Source organism: Gadus morhua, chromosome 7, assembly GCF_902167405.1.
Source record: "Gadus morhua chromosome 7, gadMor3.0, whole genome shotgun sequence".
NCBI classification, from domain to species: domain Eukaryota; kingdom Metazoa; phylum Chordata; class Actinopteri; order Gadiformes; family Gadidae; genus Gadus; species Gadus morhua.
In genome coordinates, this window is record NC_044054.1 from 19,144,714 (window position 1) to 19,158,586 (window position 13,873).

The window sequence follows — 13,873 nt, forward strand, 5'->3', positions numbered from 1 at the left end:
CATTAGGCAGACAGTAGCCCCTCTCTCGCTCCATGCTATTAATGATAGATGCGCCACAGGCCACAGCATACATCTGATGAGGACGGGGTTTGGGGGGTGGATGTGGATGTGGGGGGCATGAAATATTTAAATGCACACTGCTTCAAAGTGGAGGCTTGTCAACAGACAGGACCCCCCCAACCCTCCCCTATGGTAGACCCGACACCAGCCCCCAGTGCCCCCCCCCCTGTGGCAGACACCCGGGACGGACGGCATGTAGGTCATCCACCACCTCCTCGCCCGCCGTTCCCCTCACCCAGCCAGGACCCCACTGGGGAGGGGAGATGGCACTCTGAGATACATCCCCCCCCCACCCCACCCCCTCCCTGCCCTCTCAGCACCCCTGGTTTCCATATCTCTCTCTCAACACTCGCATACATGTATAGACAGGCTTTCGACACACACACTCACACACACACACACACACACACACACACAAGCACACACATTTGCAACTCTCCTGCTCAACCACCCGAGTCTCTTGTGTCACAGGACAGGGGACGGGGGGGGGGGCGGGGGGACGGGGGGGTAATCCTAAATCCGTCTCAGCTTGACGGGGCAGTGTTTTTTTTTTTTTAAAAGGACCTCCATTACACGGCCCCTCCAGTGGAAGGGCCACTGTGTCGGGCCCCCAAGAACAACTGCCTTATTTAGTTCAGTCGCTGTGAAATGCAATTAGAAAGCCCTTCCAGGCCACTGGTATGGTGACACAGGGAGAGAGAGAGAAAGAGAGAACAAGAATGGATAGGATTGAGGGCGAGAGAGGGAGGGAGGGAGGGAGGGAGGGAGGGAGAGAGAGAGAGAGAGAGAGCAGAGACCTCCAATGCCGCCTGTCAGCCTTTGATGTCCGGGGCCATCCCAATACCCCCCACCTCCCCCCAAGAGAGCCCATCATAAGGACCCTAGCCCCCCCTCCTCTCTCTCTCTCTCTCTCTCTCTCTCTCTCTCTCTCTCTCTCTCTCTCTCTCTCTCTCTCTCTCTCCCCGACACAGTGTAGCTCAGACAGGGCCTCGGGGGAGGCTTGGCTGAGTGGGAGAGAGAGAGAGAGAGAGAGAGAGAGAGAGAGAGAGAGAGAGAGAGAGAGAGAGAGAGAGAGAGAGAACAGTGGGAGAGTCAGTGGGAGAGACGGCAGCCGCCTGCCGCATGGATGCCTGACAGAGTGGCCTTGACGGCGTGTTCCGGAGGGTCCTAATACCTGGCTTGCGGTACACCTCCGGCCGGGTGGGTCGCCTGGTGGGTTGGGGGTGGGGGGGCACCCACAGGAGTCCATCAGGGGTCAGGTGGATTTGAAAACGCTCCTTCTTGTCCATTACCTCTGCTCTCTTTCGCTCTTTCTCCCTGCGGCAACTTATCTTCTAATAGCCACCCCCTACACAGACACACACCACACACCACACACCAAACACCACACACACACACACACACACACACACACACACACACACACACACACACACACTCCGTCTTCATCTTTCTCTCTCTTCTTGTCTATTTCCCCCTTTACTCCCTCCCTCCCCCACTTCGTCCGTCTCTCTCTCTCTCTCTCTCTCTCGCTCTCTCTCTCTCTCTCTCTCTCTCTCTCTCTCTCTCTCTCTCTCTCTCTCTCTCTCTCTCTCTCTCTCTCTCACACTATCTCTCTTTCTCTCTCTCTCTCTCTCTCTCTCTCTCTCTCTCTCTCTCTCTCTCTCTCTCTCTCTCTCCATCTCTCTCGCTGTCACTCCCTCTCTCTCTTTGTGGTTAGTTCCCTCTGTACTACTCCCTCATCTCCTCCTCTTCTCTCCCACATCACTCTTTGGAGTAGAGAGGAGCTGGAGGTAGTCAGGGTGAGGTGAGGCTGGGTACTGCTCTACTATTGCAGGGTGGCTCCTGGGGGTGTCGGTCTGGAGAGCGCATGTTAAGCTCTGCTGCTTGTTCATCTTTAAATATGAAGAGAGACAAGCCGATAAAGGACAGGAGAGAGAAGGGCGAAGGAAATAAAGGCTGGGAGTCAGGGATGGCTGCCTTGTTTGTGATGCAAGTAAGGGACGTCTCTTAAGAAATATAATATAGAGCAGGGACAGAGAGAGGGAGGGGGGGAGAGAGAGGGAGGGGGAGAGGGAGGGAGAGAGAGAGAAAGAGAGAGAGAGAGAGAGAGAGAGAGAGAGTGAGAGAGAGAGAATGGCCCAAGGCCCTGTAATAGGATAAAGCTCTTTTGTACTTTCGCAGACAGTTTGGAATGAATTTTTCTTTTCTTGCCGGGGGGCATGAGCCTTGAGTGTGTGATAGCTGCAATTTGCATGTCGACATAGGCAATATTTGCATGCTTAACATACATTTGGCCGTTTTAAATAATTCGGCAAGCATGGATTTGCTTGCATTATTTAAATGACGATATTGTAAATATTCCTTGCACCAACACATATTATTTTGTGTTTTTGCGTGTTGGTAAATGTGTCACTCCGATAACGTCGACATTTCTTGGACAAAGATATGCAAATGTCTGGTTGGGTGGGCGGGATGGGAGGCATGATTGACAGGCCCGAGATTATCCGACCACGGGTTCCCATTCCATTCCTGCATTCCATGCTGATGTCTTTAATTTACAAAAGAGGATCTCTCATCTCTTAGCTCGTTCAAGGGTGTAACCGAGAAGTATAGGGAAGCACCCTTCTTTTGACCACCCCCCGCCCCCAAAATGCAGGGTCTAACCACATTGTATGTGTGGTTGTGTGTGTGTGTTTGTATATGGGGGTTGGGGGGTGAATTTGTGTGTGTGTGTGTGTGTGTGTGTGTGTGTGGTTAAGGGTGTGTTGGTGTGGGTGTGTGTTTGGTCAAGGATGTGGGTGTGGGTGTGTTTGGGTGTTGTAGGAGCAGTTGATCATCGTCTCTTTCTCAGCCACGATGACGCCGTGGAGGTCAGATTATGGCCTGGCCTCCACTGATGATGTCTCCCCCCAAACAGACGGTTCACCGGGAATTCCTCCGTCTCTGAATGCTTTCAGAGGCTGTTGCGAAAGAGATAAGCAGATAATACTCCGGCCTCCACTCGGCTTTTAAGATTGGCCATGAAAATGTTTTGAAATCCATTTTCAATGGGGGGTTGCGTAGAGGTGGCGGGGCAGGGTGTGAGTTATGCTGATTGCATACCGATACGTGTTTCACGTCTCTCGTCTCCGGGAATGTCGATGGAGATCTTGTTATTGCGGTGGCCTCACCCTTGTATCTGATTGTGTGCATCTGTATACCCCACCAATCTCAAGAGATCTCTTCTGGGATGTATTGAATTGTCTTCGAGGAACAACTCTCTAGAATACCGTCACTGCCCGGGGTTTGTAAGGAAGCTCCTATTCCGAGGGAAGGGATAAAAAACATCTCTATTTTTGCATGCCTTTACGTTTTCAAAAGCCAGGCGCAGGGATTCAGGGATGTATTGCCACACGCTTGAATCCCCGACGCCGCACAGGGAAACATACATCAACCGGCGTGATGAACAAAAGAAACAACACGCCTTTGGGAGGAAGTGAACAATACTTCTTTACCTTCCGCAAGCGGCGGGTGGGACTACAGAGATACTTGTTTTCGATAATGGTGGCATCTTTCCGCGTGTGTTTGTTGCGTGTGCCTGTGTGTGTCATCTCATTACTGCGAGCAGTGATGAATGGCAGGTTATTTATGTCTGGGTTCATGTCGGAGGAGCGGGGAAGAAAGCGACCTGTCAGTGTTAGTTGTCGTAGGAGGAGGAGGTGGGGGGGGGGGACGGACAGATTATAGGCAGCCCCCCGCCCGACACACACACACACACACACACACACACACACACACACACACACACACACACACACAAACAGACGCATACACAGACGCAGACGCGTAGTCTTCTGGAGATAAGGTTGGATGTAATGACAGTTAAAAGGAAAACCCTGTCCTGCCTGTCTTCAAAAGACTGCCAATGGGGGAAGGGGGTTGAGCAGTTGGTAGTTCTTAGTACATGTGGATTTGTGCGTGTTTGTATGCGGAAGCTGGTTTTTCGGTATTTGCATGCATGCATGCACGGGTGTGATCTTAAGCTATTTTGATGCGTTATGCCAGATATCAAGTATCAAAAAAACAAAGAGGGCATGATCCCGTCACATTCTGTACAAATCAACAAGCCACCAAGCCTACGGAAATCATAATCACGCATAACAGGTTTGGTCGTTGAGGAAACAGTTTGTCCTTGGCGAATTTAAATCCACCCAATTTTCTCAGGGTGTATTTTAATCTCATTTAACAGGAGAAGATGGAAAATAGTGCACTTGTAAACACAATTAATCTGCAACACCACCAACCCGTGCACATAAACATTGGCATCAGACGGACGGCCCCTGGCGCGGCGCCAACACAAACATTAGCTGAGAGGGTCCGTGTGAAATTCATCGCTGTTGTTCCAACCCTATGTATGGACTGATTATATCGCCTCCGTCATTAACAAGCCGATGTTAGTTCCTGTTTGTGTGCATGAGCCCATTTTAGAAACTTGCATTAAAAAAAAATTGTATAAAGTATGCTTTGGGAACGTGTTGCTTGGTAACAATGAGGTCTACCTTCATATTTGAGTGACGGCATTACAAAAAAGAAATCCACGTTGAGAGAATATACAAAGCTCAATCAAAATTGGCGGTGTTACTGTCGTTCATGCTGATGTTCTAATGTAAGCCTTTTGTTACCACTGTACTCAAATATAAAAGTCCATTTGGCACATGCTTGGATTTTCTAATATTAATAACTGAGAAGCATTTGATTTAATTTGTTTGGAAGGGCATCAAAACTCCAAGAGGCACCAAGTGAATCACAAAGAGCTCTCGGCCCATGAATGCAGATTATCAGTCAGCGCCATATGAAATTAATTTGAAAATTGAATTAAATATAAATGAAAAATAGTACAAGACTCCCCGGCCTCGACTCCACATCCCAATCTGGCGTGAATAAAGGAGAGAGAGAGAGAGAGAGAGAGAGAGAGAGAGAGAGAGAGAGAGAGAGAGAGAGAGAGAGAGAGAGAGAGAGAGAGAGAGAGAGAGAGAGAGAGAGAGAGAGAGAGAGAGAGAGAGAGAGAGAGAGAGAGAGAGAGAGAGAGCTCTGTAGCAAATGGTGGATTTAATAACTGCTCTTAACATTATGACATGTACGTCTCTCACGCTAAACTCATCACAGATTTCTTCTTTAGCGAGGGGCGTTGTGGAAAGACGTCGGCCAGGCTTCTTGCTCAGAAGGGACAGCCTTGTCTCCTGTAATCTAGCAAAAGAGGTGCCTGTAAATTGAAGCCACGGCTACAAGCCGTAGGGGGGGGGGGGGGGGGTTGGGGGTCTGCCTCTGGTTTGCTTTGAAGTGGAGAAAGAAAGAAAAAATGGAATAAAAGATGACAAAATGTCAGCTCGCCGCTGACGGTCTGTAGACAGGGACTTACACTCACAGGCAGCAATTACTGTGACACATTGCACGAATCCAGACGCCGCTTTTGATGCCGCCATTTCAGTCTCTTGCGAGGGCCTCATTGATTTCTTTATTTTTATTTTATTCCGTCGAATAACGCGACGGGAGTCCTGTCTTTGTGTTCACTTTCATTTCGGTCCGCTCTTTCTTCTGAATTAAAGACAACGGGAAGCGAGAGATTCCATGCGGCGATTGTTCGACGGCTGCGCTGTAATAACAGACTCGCGGGCCCGCTGTTAAATCTGATAATGGCGGTGTAGGACGGCGTGCAGTTCGAGGCGCTCGTAGCTGCTTACGCTTTTGAGGCAGCCACAGCATCGGGGCCTCGGTCGAGGGAGAGGTAAACAGAGAGTGAGGGCCTGGTTGCCATTTTCTGTGGAAGGCAGCGGCAGTGGTATAAATACATATCTCACCGCCGTGTAATGAAGTCGAAGCCAAACCACCCGAAGCTCTCGATGCGTTTTCGCGCTCCCCACATAAAACGTGAGAATGCCGGCTCTATAATGGTTACCACACGGTCGCTACATCTGCAGCTAATGTAAGACATGCTTTAACTGGTTTTGCTATTATCTTTATATCGACTCCCCCCCCCCCCCCACCCCCTGTCATTATTTACCATGTGACCTTGTGGCTGGTCTACTCGCAAACCAAGGTCGTTCAATTACGTGTTGTGGCACTTTAATGATTAGGGTTTTTTGAACGGTATTTTCCAAGTTTCAAGTCTATGCAATGAAGGGTTTGAAAAAAAAAAAAGAAGATGAAAAGAAAAATATCAAAGCGTCCCCACCTGTAAGAATGACATGGAGTGGTGTTATCGACTGGAGCTCTGGCGGTCTTTCCTCAGGACCACCTGACCCAGAAACACCCCCATCCCCCACCCCCCCCGATATGCTCACCTGGGTATCCAGGCAACCTAACTTCCGACCTCATGCTTGGTGTACGTTTCCCTCCACTCTTCCTGCCACGGGATATACAGGTCACCTAACCTGACTCACACATACTGACCAATGTGGCCGCTACTCGGTTCGGCTGTTACCCTGAAGACGTGATCCATGAAGAGCAGATTCATGTTTTGAAGAGAAATCCTAAATCCTTGACATCAGAAGAGCAGCAGGGGGAGCTGAAGAAGTTCTGATGTAACACGGGGGGGGGGGGGGGGGGGTTGTGTTTACGCAGGCCGAGGGAGTCGTGATTGACATGGGTTTGAAGTGAGCACTAGCGCAGGCAAATTATCGTTTATCCTCCAGTTAGCGAGGGAAGAGGGCAGATTAGCATCCAAACTGAGGGGCTTAGACCTGTTTCTGGGCTGCCATGTGATTGGGTCAGCTGAGAGTGGAGAGAGCAAGAGAAAGAGGTTATATTTTCTCAATGTGATTCTATTCTCCATCCATTGACTTGGCTGCCAGTAGGTTAATGCTCATTTAGTCTCTCAAATCAGACTTGAAGACAACACAGCTAAAGTCTGATGTTAGACAAGCTCAAATGTGGGTGAACGGGGGATTTTCGATTTCTTTGGCTTCATACTTGTTTGCCCATTCATGTTGATGGAAGCGACATCTGTAGGCACGTAATTGGCTATTCACAGCAAACACAAACTCGGCCGGGCTCTAGTCGACCGTAGAAACAGCAACGTTTTAAAATCAACACTGTATTTATCGGCCACTTTAGAAATACACTCATTGAAATTCCCTTGTGGAGCCAAGTCTACTTGCGCATATCAGTCTCTCTTTGGTAGAATATTTCCATATCTCTGAAACAAGGCATAACTCTGAAACAAGGCGAAACTCTGCCCCTTCTGTTCTGGGCTCCTGGCCCGGGCTCTGTGTCGCCTCCACCCGGAAGTCCTGCCATGACAGTAGAACTGCTGGATCCCAGATTAATGCTCATTAGACAAGCTTGTGTGTGTGTGTGTGTGTGTGTGTGTGTGTGTGTGTGTGTGTGTGTGTGTGTGTGTGTGTGTGTGTGTGTGTGTGTGTGTGTGTGTGTGTGTGTGTGTGTGTGTGTGTGTGGCGTGCCTGCTATTAAGAGGATTTTCCAGCACCGGAGATTGTTTGAATCGCTCTTGGTGTCTATTGGCTGGAGGAGCTTAGCCAGTACACGTTACTTTCCAGAAGACTTAAATCTCGCCAGATGAGCTTTCAGCTTAAAACCAGTGATCCCCTTTAAACCCAGACTCTGTTGTGTGGTGTCAACATTTTGGCGAGACATGTCTGTAAACAGTTATAACGCTAAACGTGCGCTACTACGTTTTTGTAGCAGTTTTATTTTTAAAGAGGCTTTAAGTTGTTGTTGTGGGGTCTATCCGTTTAGCTTCGGGCAGCCACGAAGCTCAGATTGAAGGCTGAAACGCCTGGCGTTGTGCTCGTGGTGCATGGCAGGCAGAGCGACCTCGCTCCGGGACAGGGGAGTGGGAGTTTATCCAACAGGAAGACGGCAGGCTGTGATCGGTGTGAGAGGAGGTGCAGGCGGTTTATAAAGAGCGTTTTGTTTACCTCCCCTCTCGCGGTAGCAGCAGCACCCTACTGGGGAATTCATTAGCCGCTGACATCATCTCACTCTGTGGAGAGAGGCTCAAAGAAAGAATCATTCTGTCTCAGTACCTCCCCATTCCGCCTCCCACCCTCCTGGCTCGCTTGCGCGCGTTCCCCCTCTCTCTCGCTCTCCTTCTCCCTCTCCCTCCCTTTCTCTCTCTCTTTCTGTCGTTTTCTCTCCACTCCTCCACTCCCCGGGTCGTTTTGCCGTGCGTCCGTTAAAGCAAGCAAACGTCAAATCAACCCATGCACTCTTTTGGAGCCGTGATCGGGGTTGACGACATCGGAGGGGAAAAACGTGTTTGTTTGTGCTGTTGTGAAGACGAACAAGAATAAGTGGGGTGGTTGTAGTGAGGGTTCAGTCCCCAAGTAAAGATCGGAATCAGGAAGTGGGAGGACCCCGTGCGTCGTCGAGGCAGCAGCAGCAGCAGCACTCAAGCGGCCAGACCTTGGGATGAATGGGAGTTTGTCTGGTGCTTGGAGCGGATGAGGAGAGCTTCTTGTCTGCCAAGGAACCGTCGCAGACCACAGGACACGCTTCCCCGCTACCTCCAAAAACAACACAACACATATCGAAAGAGGGCTTTTACTTTTGAATATCGTCCGTAGGCTACGCTGGTGGGATTTTTTTGTCTTCTTGAAAGTGGTGTGTGCGTGCGTGTGTGTGTGCGTGTGTGTGTGCGTGTGTGTGTGCGTGTGTGTGTGCGTGTGTGTGTGTGTGTGTGTGTGTGTGTGTGTGTGTGTGTGTGTGTGTGTGTGTGTGCGCGCGCGTGTGTGTGTGTGTGTGTGCGCGCTTTGTTGGATTGTTGCTCCGTCTGTGTGAGCGCTCCGGGGACGCAGCCGCTCAGCGCACCACGCAACCCGGGTCATCTCGCTCTGTTTCCATATTGCGGATACATTCGTAAGGAAAACGTACGCCAACATTGCCGCCGATTGTTCTTTCCGGATAAGGAAGGCAAGACGTCTGCACGGGTTTTTTTCCTCTTCGTTTCTAGAAGGGACATTGCCGAAGCTCTCCATGACAAGACACATGCTTCTCTTTGTCCAAAAGGCGCAGTAGCTTTGTGAGCGCTTTCTTGGTTCTTTTACGCTGGGATTTTTCGCCTTGGAAATGCTTCTTCTCTTCTCGTGGCTATTGTCGACTTGAAAAGGAATAGACCTCGACACCGCAGTGTGGATTAAATCGTTTGGAAAGCAGAATGTGAAAGGAGATCTATTTCATAGACAACGAAAGTCCTTTCCAGACTTATTTGCCGTCTTGGCAACCTTCACATTAAAGGTATGCGAGGTGTCTGTCGTGTGGATCTTCGTATTGGATCATGCTTTTTTATTGTATTCTGTTGGGGGGGGAAATGTGTGTGCAATGTCGAGAACAACTGTTTTATATATTGTCTGTCACTTATTTCCACTGACATTCAGGCTTCCCCTGCGGTGTTTACATCAAGTCGCTGTGGGACTATAACGAATAACAGACTTATTTCTTTATTTCAAGGCCATTCAATAAGAGATTGAAATACCCCCAAAAGATGATGACATTTTTTGATTCATTCCCTTTCTGCGAATACTCGCCTTCTGGAATCTGAATAAAAAGACTGAGCTGCATCGCACGCAATGCGTATGGTTTGGACATATTCTGTCAGTAGGACTGTAGACAATGGGCCTAAATATCAAATGTAGTTTATATGAATGGAAGGTGAACAACTAAATAGTAGACGATACAAACACATGCCTTGCCTGTTTTTAAACATTATTCTTGAAACGTGTGGCCAGCACCATAACCACCGGGCTATTATGCAGGACACGTAGATCATCATTCATCATCCGCTTCATAACGCACGTTTTATTCTTATATCGGCCTTGTATTGCATTATAAGACAATATCTCCATGAGGTTCTCTGACCATGTACTGGCTGTTGCCCCGACCTTACCTCCCCCCCACCCCCTGATCACTGGTTGGTACTACCATACGACCAGGCCATCTTTTTATGGAGGTCATGGGTTGATTTAGCCAATTCGTCTTTGACTTAGCCGTTTCAGCCCATTATCTAAGTCCTGTCAGTGTGCGATTCCTTGTGATACAGCAACGCCATGGTCCTGTTTAGGTGGCGGAGAGGTGAGGGAAGGAGTGAGTTGTTTTGGCAAGGACCAACATTGCCATCAAGTGGCGTACACGTGAAATACCGGTTGTTTTGCTTTAGACAGCTCCTTACCTTTTTCCAGCAATTTTCTTACATTCTTTCTCTTTTGTTTTTTGCATCTTGCAGGTTTCCGATGCCGGTTCGGAGAAATTTTTCAGTACAGCTGCAGTCAAAGGTAAAGGATTTTACTATTTTGCTCAATAATTTGAAATGTGAATGCTAAATAGTTTATTACTGCTACTTGTGTTTTGAAATGCTTGTAAATGTCTTGGTGATATTCTTTATAATCATCAATATACAGAATCTGAATCGGTCATTATAGTTACATATCGTTGATCCCACGACCATGAAATAAACACCACATGGATTAGCATGAAGCCATACACTGACATATGTGCTTCAAAAGTTATGCTTAAAAAGGTGAGCTGGATGTCGACCAATGGATCATTGCTTTACCCTTTACTTATTCCTTGTGATGTTGTACTGTGAGCGTCAACATGGCTGCTTGATGTCCCTTCTGTGTTGAGAAAGAGGCAGGAAACCGCCTTGTTCGGCCCATGTTTTTATCACCAGACGAATGTGTGTGTGTGTGTGTGTGTGTGTATTTGTGTTTTGTGTGTGGGTTTGTTAGGGGGCAGTAAAGCCTGTATTTATCTGTTTATAGCCTCAGTGCGCCGACACCACACGTGACCTCATTAACAAGTCACTAATTTACTGTTAAATACCACCCCCATTTCTCCTGACCCCTGGTGTCATGGTGGGTGCGAATGGACATTCCTCTGTGATGTTGGGGGTGGGGGGGGGGGGGGGGGGTTGGTGCGGGTGTAGTAACTCAACAGGGCGGGGTAGTGGGCAGAGGTTACAACCCTCCCTCAGAACAGTGGCAGACACAGCGGTGATCAGTGGGCGATAGTGCCTTGTATACATAACCTCCCCTCCCCTCTGGCCTTTCCCACCTGTTCCCACCCCCCCCCCCCCCCCCCCAACACATTCCCAACATGCTGCTCTTCGAGTCCCTGCAGGGCCTTGAATGGCGGAGTCCGTCGGCGGGGTTTCAATAGCGCTTCCTGACGGGGAGCTTTGCCTCTCAAGGCGCTCCTCTGTTGCCCAGATTTGCTTCCCCTCAAAGGATTAAGGCCCCCTTTGTGCGGACTAAATCAACAGCGGCCTGCCCTCTCTCTCTCTCTCTCTCTCTCTCTCTCTCTCTCTCTCTCTCTCTCTCTCTCTCTCTCTCTATCTCTCTCTCTCTCTCTCTCTCTCTCTCTCTTCTCTCTCTCTCTCTCTCTCTCTCTCTCTGTCTCTCTCTGTCTCTCTCTCTCTCTCTCTCTCTCTCTTTCTCTCTCTCTCTTTCTCTCTCTCTCTCTCTCTCTCTCTCTCTCTCTCTCTCTCTCTCTCTCTCTCTCTCTTTCTCTCTCTCACTCTCTCTCTCTCTCTCTCTCTCTCTCTCTCTCTCTCTCTCTGTCTCTGTCTTTCTCACTCACCCCGTTAAAGGACATGGCAAGGGGGGGAAACGGTACACCGAATGTGCTTTCTCTGGGCTGCGGGGTAGTTCACTCTCTTGGCCTCTATTACCATTTAAATGTCTTTCTTTTCTATTTTTCTCCTCCTCCTCCTCCACCTCTCTTCCTCCCCTTCCTCCTCTTCTCCTGTCGTATGCTAATGTATATTGCTGTTTTAAAGGCCAAGCAGAAGAACGCAGGTCCAAAGGGAACAGGGAGCTCTGGTGTTTTGGTCGAGGGTCGTGTCGATTAACAGAGCGAGTGTGTTATGGTCAGAGGGGATTACCAGCTGGCACCAAAATATCCCCTCAAAGCGACAGGGGGTCTTGTTTGGAAGGAGGTGAAGGTCAATATTTGCCAAATAGTAGATTCCTTGTCATTGGCAGTGGTACTTTCGTTGTTGGAAGGCGTAGGTAGACCAGTTTTTTCGGGCTTAATGTTTAGCGTCAAGGAAAGCCCAAATGCCTTAAACCTAGAAACATGATTCAACCATATTCTGGTGTTGATTGATGCGTCTGTAACCGCAGCACTGAAACCGCTGACATTCAGCAGGACAATACTTTATGGGGACTTTCCCAAATTCGATATTCCCCTGAATTTGATACAGAAGATGTCACACTGTATATTGAAGCTATAACCACAATATAGTGATGCCAGGAAACCAAATACTGTCCGAGCTCTGTACACTCTATCTCTGAAAGTGTGTTTTCAGTATTATATTATCAGTTTACCGCTCGTAGGAATGGCCTTGATGACCGTGTCCCTTCCCTTTTTTTTGTTGCAATTTTAAACAACAGCAGTTTTTCATTGATAATAATAAATAGTAATTGTCTGGCGAACACCTCCCCCCCCCTCCACCATCTGCTTTGTACAGTCTGTCCTAGAGATACCCTTTTTTCTTTCTTGGCTTTTCTTGTTTTTCTCCCGACATCTCGACTCTCGGTGTGCGTTCACTTTGTCCAGACGCTACCTCCATTAGCTTGCTGCCGCTGAACGTTAGCCGTGTGATTACTGCAGCTGCCAAGGAGAGCCCCGCAGGTGTCAACCACGCTAATCTGATTCATTTACTCTCCGGGAGAAATTGTACGCCGTAAAACCAAACCAAACAAAAAGAAAAATGGCTGCCAAAGTCTTATCAGGGCCTAAAAAAACAAAGTCCCTCCAAAGCCTAAACGGCTTTCAAGGTGCCTGGGGTAGTGAAAGCCTTGTTATGGCTGTGCGCGTGTGTGCGTGTACTTGTGTGTATTTGTGTTTGTGAAGGGGGGGGACGTGCATAAGGGATTTGTCCGGGGAGAGGCCTAGCAGGGTGAAGTCTGGTGGAGTTTTAGGGGGGAAGTTGACGGAGCGATGCCGGGGTATCATCAGCCGGGCAGCTTCAGGACAGCAGCAGCAGCTCAGTGGAGCAGCTCTATCAGATGATTAAAGCCACATCCCCGGGGGCTTATATCTTGTCACCGGGATACAGGCCCCATCAGTCATGATACTGCGCCCCCCCCCCCCCCTCCCCTGGCCACACCGGCAGAAACTCGGTTAAGTCAGTGTAAAGCACCAGATAAACACATTTGACGGTATTTGTCGAGCGGGGATGAACCCAAAAGGGAGGAGGCTCCCTGGTGTCGCTACGGTGGATATTATCTGTGTGGGGGAGAAAGCTGGTGGTATTTGTACTGGGAAAACCACCTTAATGCCCTCACAAGATCTCAAAAAATACATTCAACAAATAATTTGAAACAGATATCCGTACGAGACATTGTCATAAATTCGGATTTATTTAGCTTTCCTATTTTTGTTGATTGCCGTATTCACGTCCTGTAATATATAGCCGTATCATTTGATTCCATACAGAGATGTGTTTTTCTTTCTCTTCTGAGGCAGACAATATAGCCCAGTTATATATAATTCACATCTTTGCTCCTGCCAAAAAAGTGTTGCATAACACAGATATCATTCCACGGGCAGGCGGCTTTATTAAGTCTGCATTCGCGGCGGCGGCGGCGTTCTGAAGGAGTACTTCAGGCTGTTTTTCCGCTGTAAGATCAACTGCCTTTCCGCTCGGGTTGACAGATCTCTCCGAGCCACTTCCCTCTTAACGAAGGCAGTGGCGGCGGTGTCCGGCCCGGCGCGGGACGCGAGCTCAGACTCTAGGGCACTTGGGTGGAGGGGCGGGGGGTTGGGGGGGGTTTGATGGGGTAGACAGTGTTGTTGTAAGTGGTTCTGA

At 48.9% G+C, this 13,873-nt stretch overlaps 1 protein-coding gene across 3 annotated transcripts in view; it reads left to right on the top strand.

Moving 5' to 3' along the window:
* The window catches only part of auts2a (activator of transcription and developmental regulator AUTS2 a), a 268,221-nt gene that overhangs the window by 218,941 nt on the left and 35,407 nt on the right, over positions 1–13,873 (top strand). For all 3 annotated transcript variants that reach the window (XM_030361445.1, XM_030361446.1, XM_030361444.1), the window contains exon 6: positions 10,283–10,331. In XM_030361445.1, the coding sequence (XP_030217305.1) occupies positions 10,283–10,331 (49 nt within the window). The remainder of the gene's footprint in view (positions 1–10,282; positions 10,332–13,873) is intronic.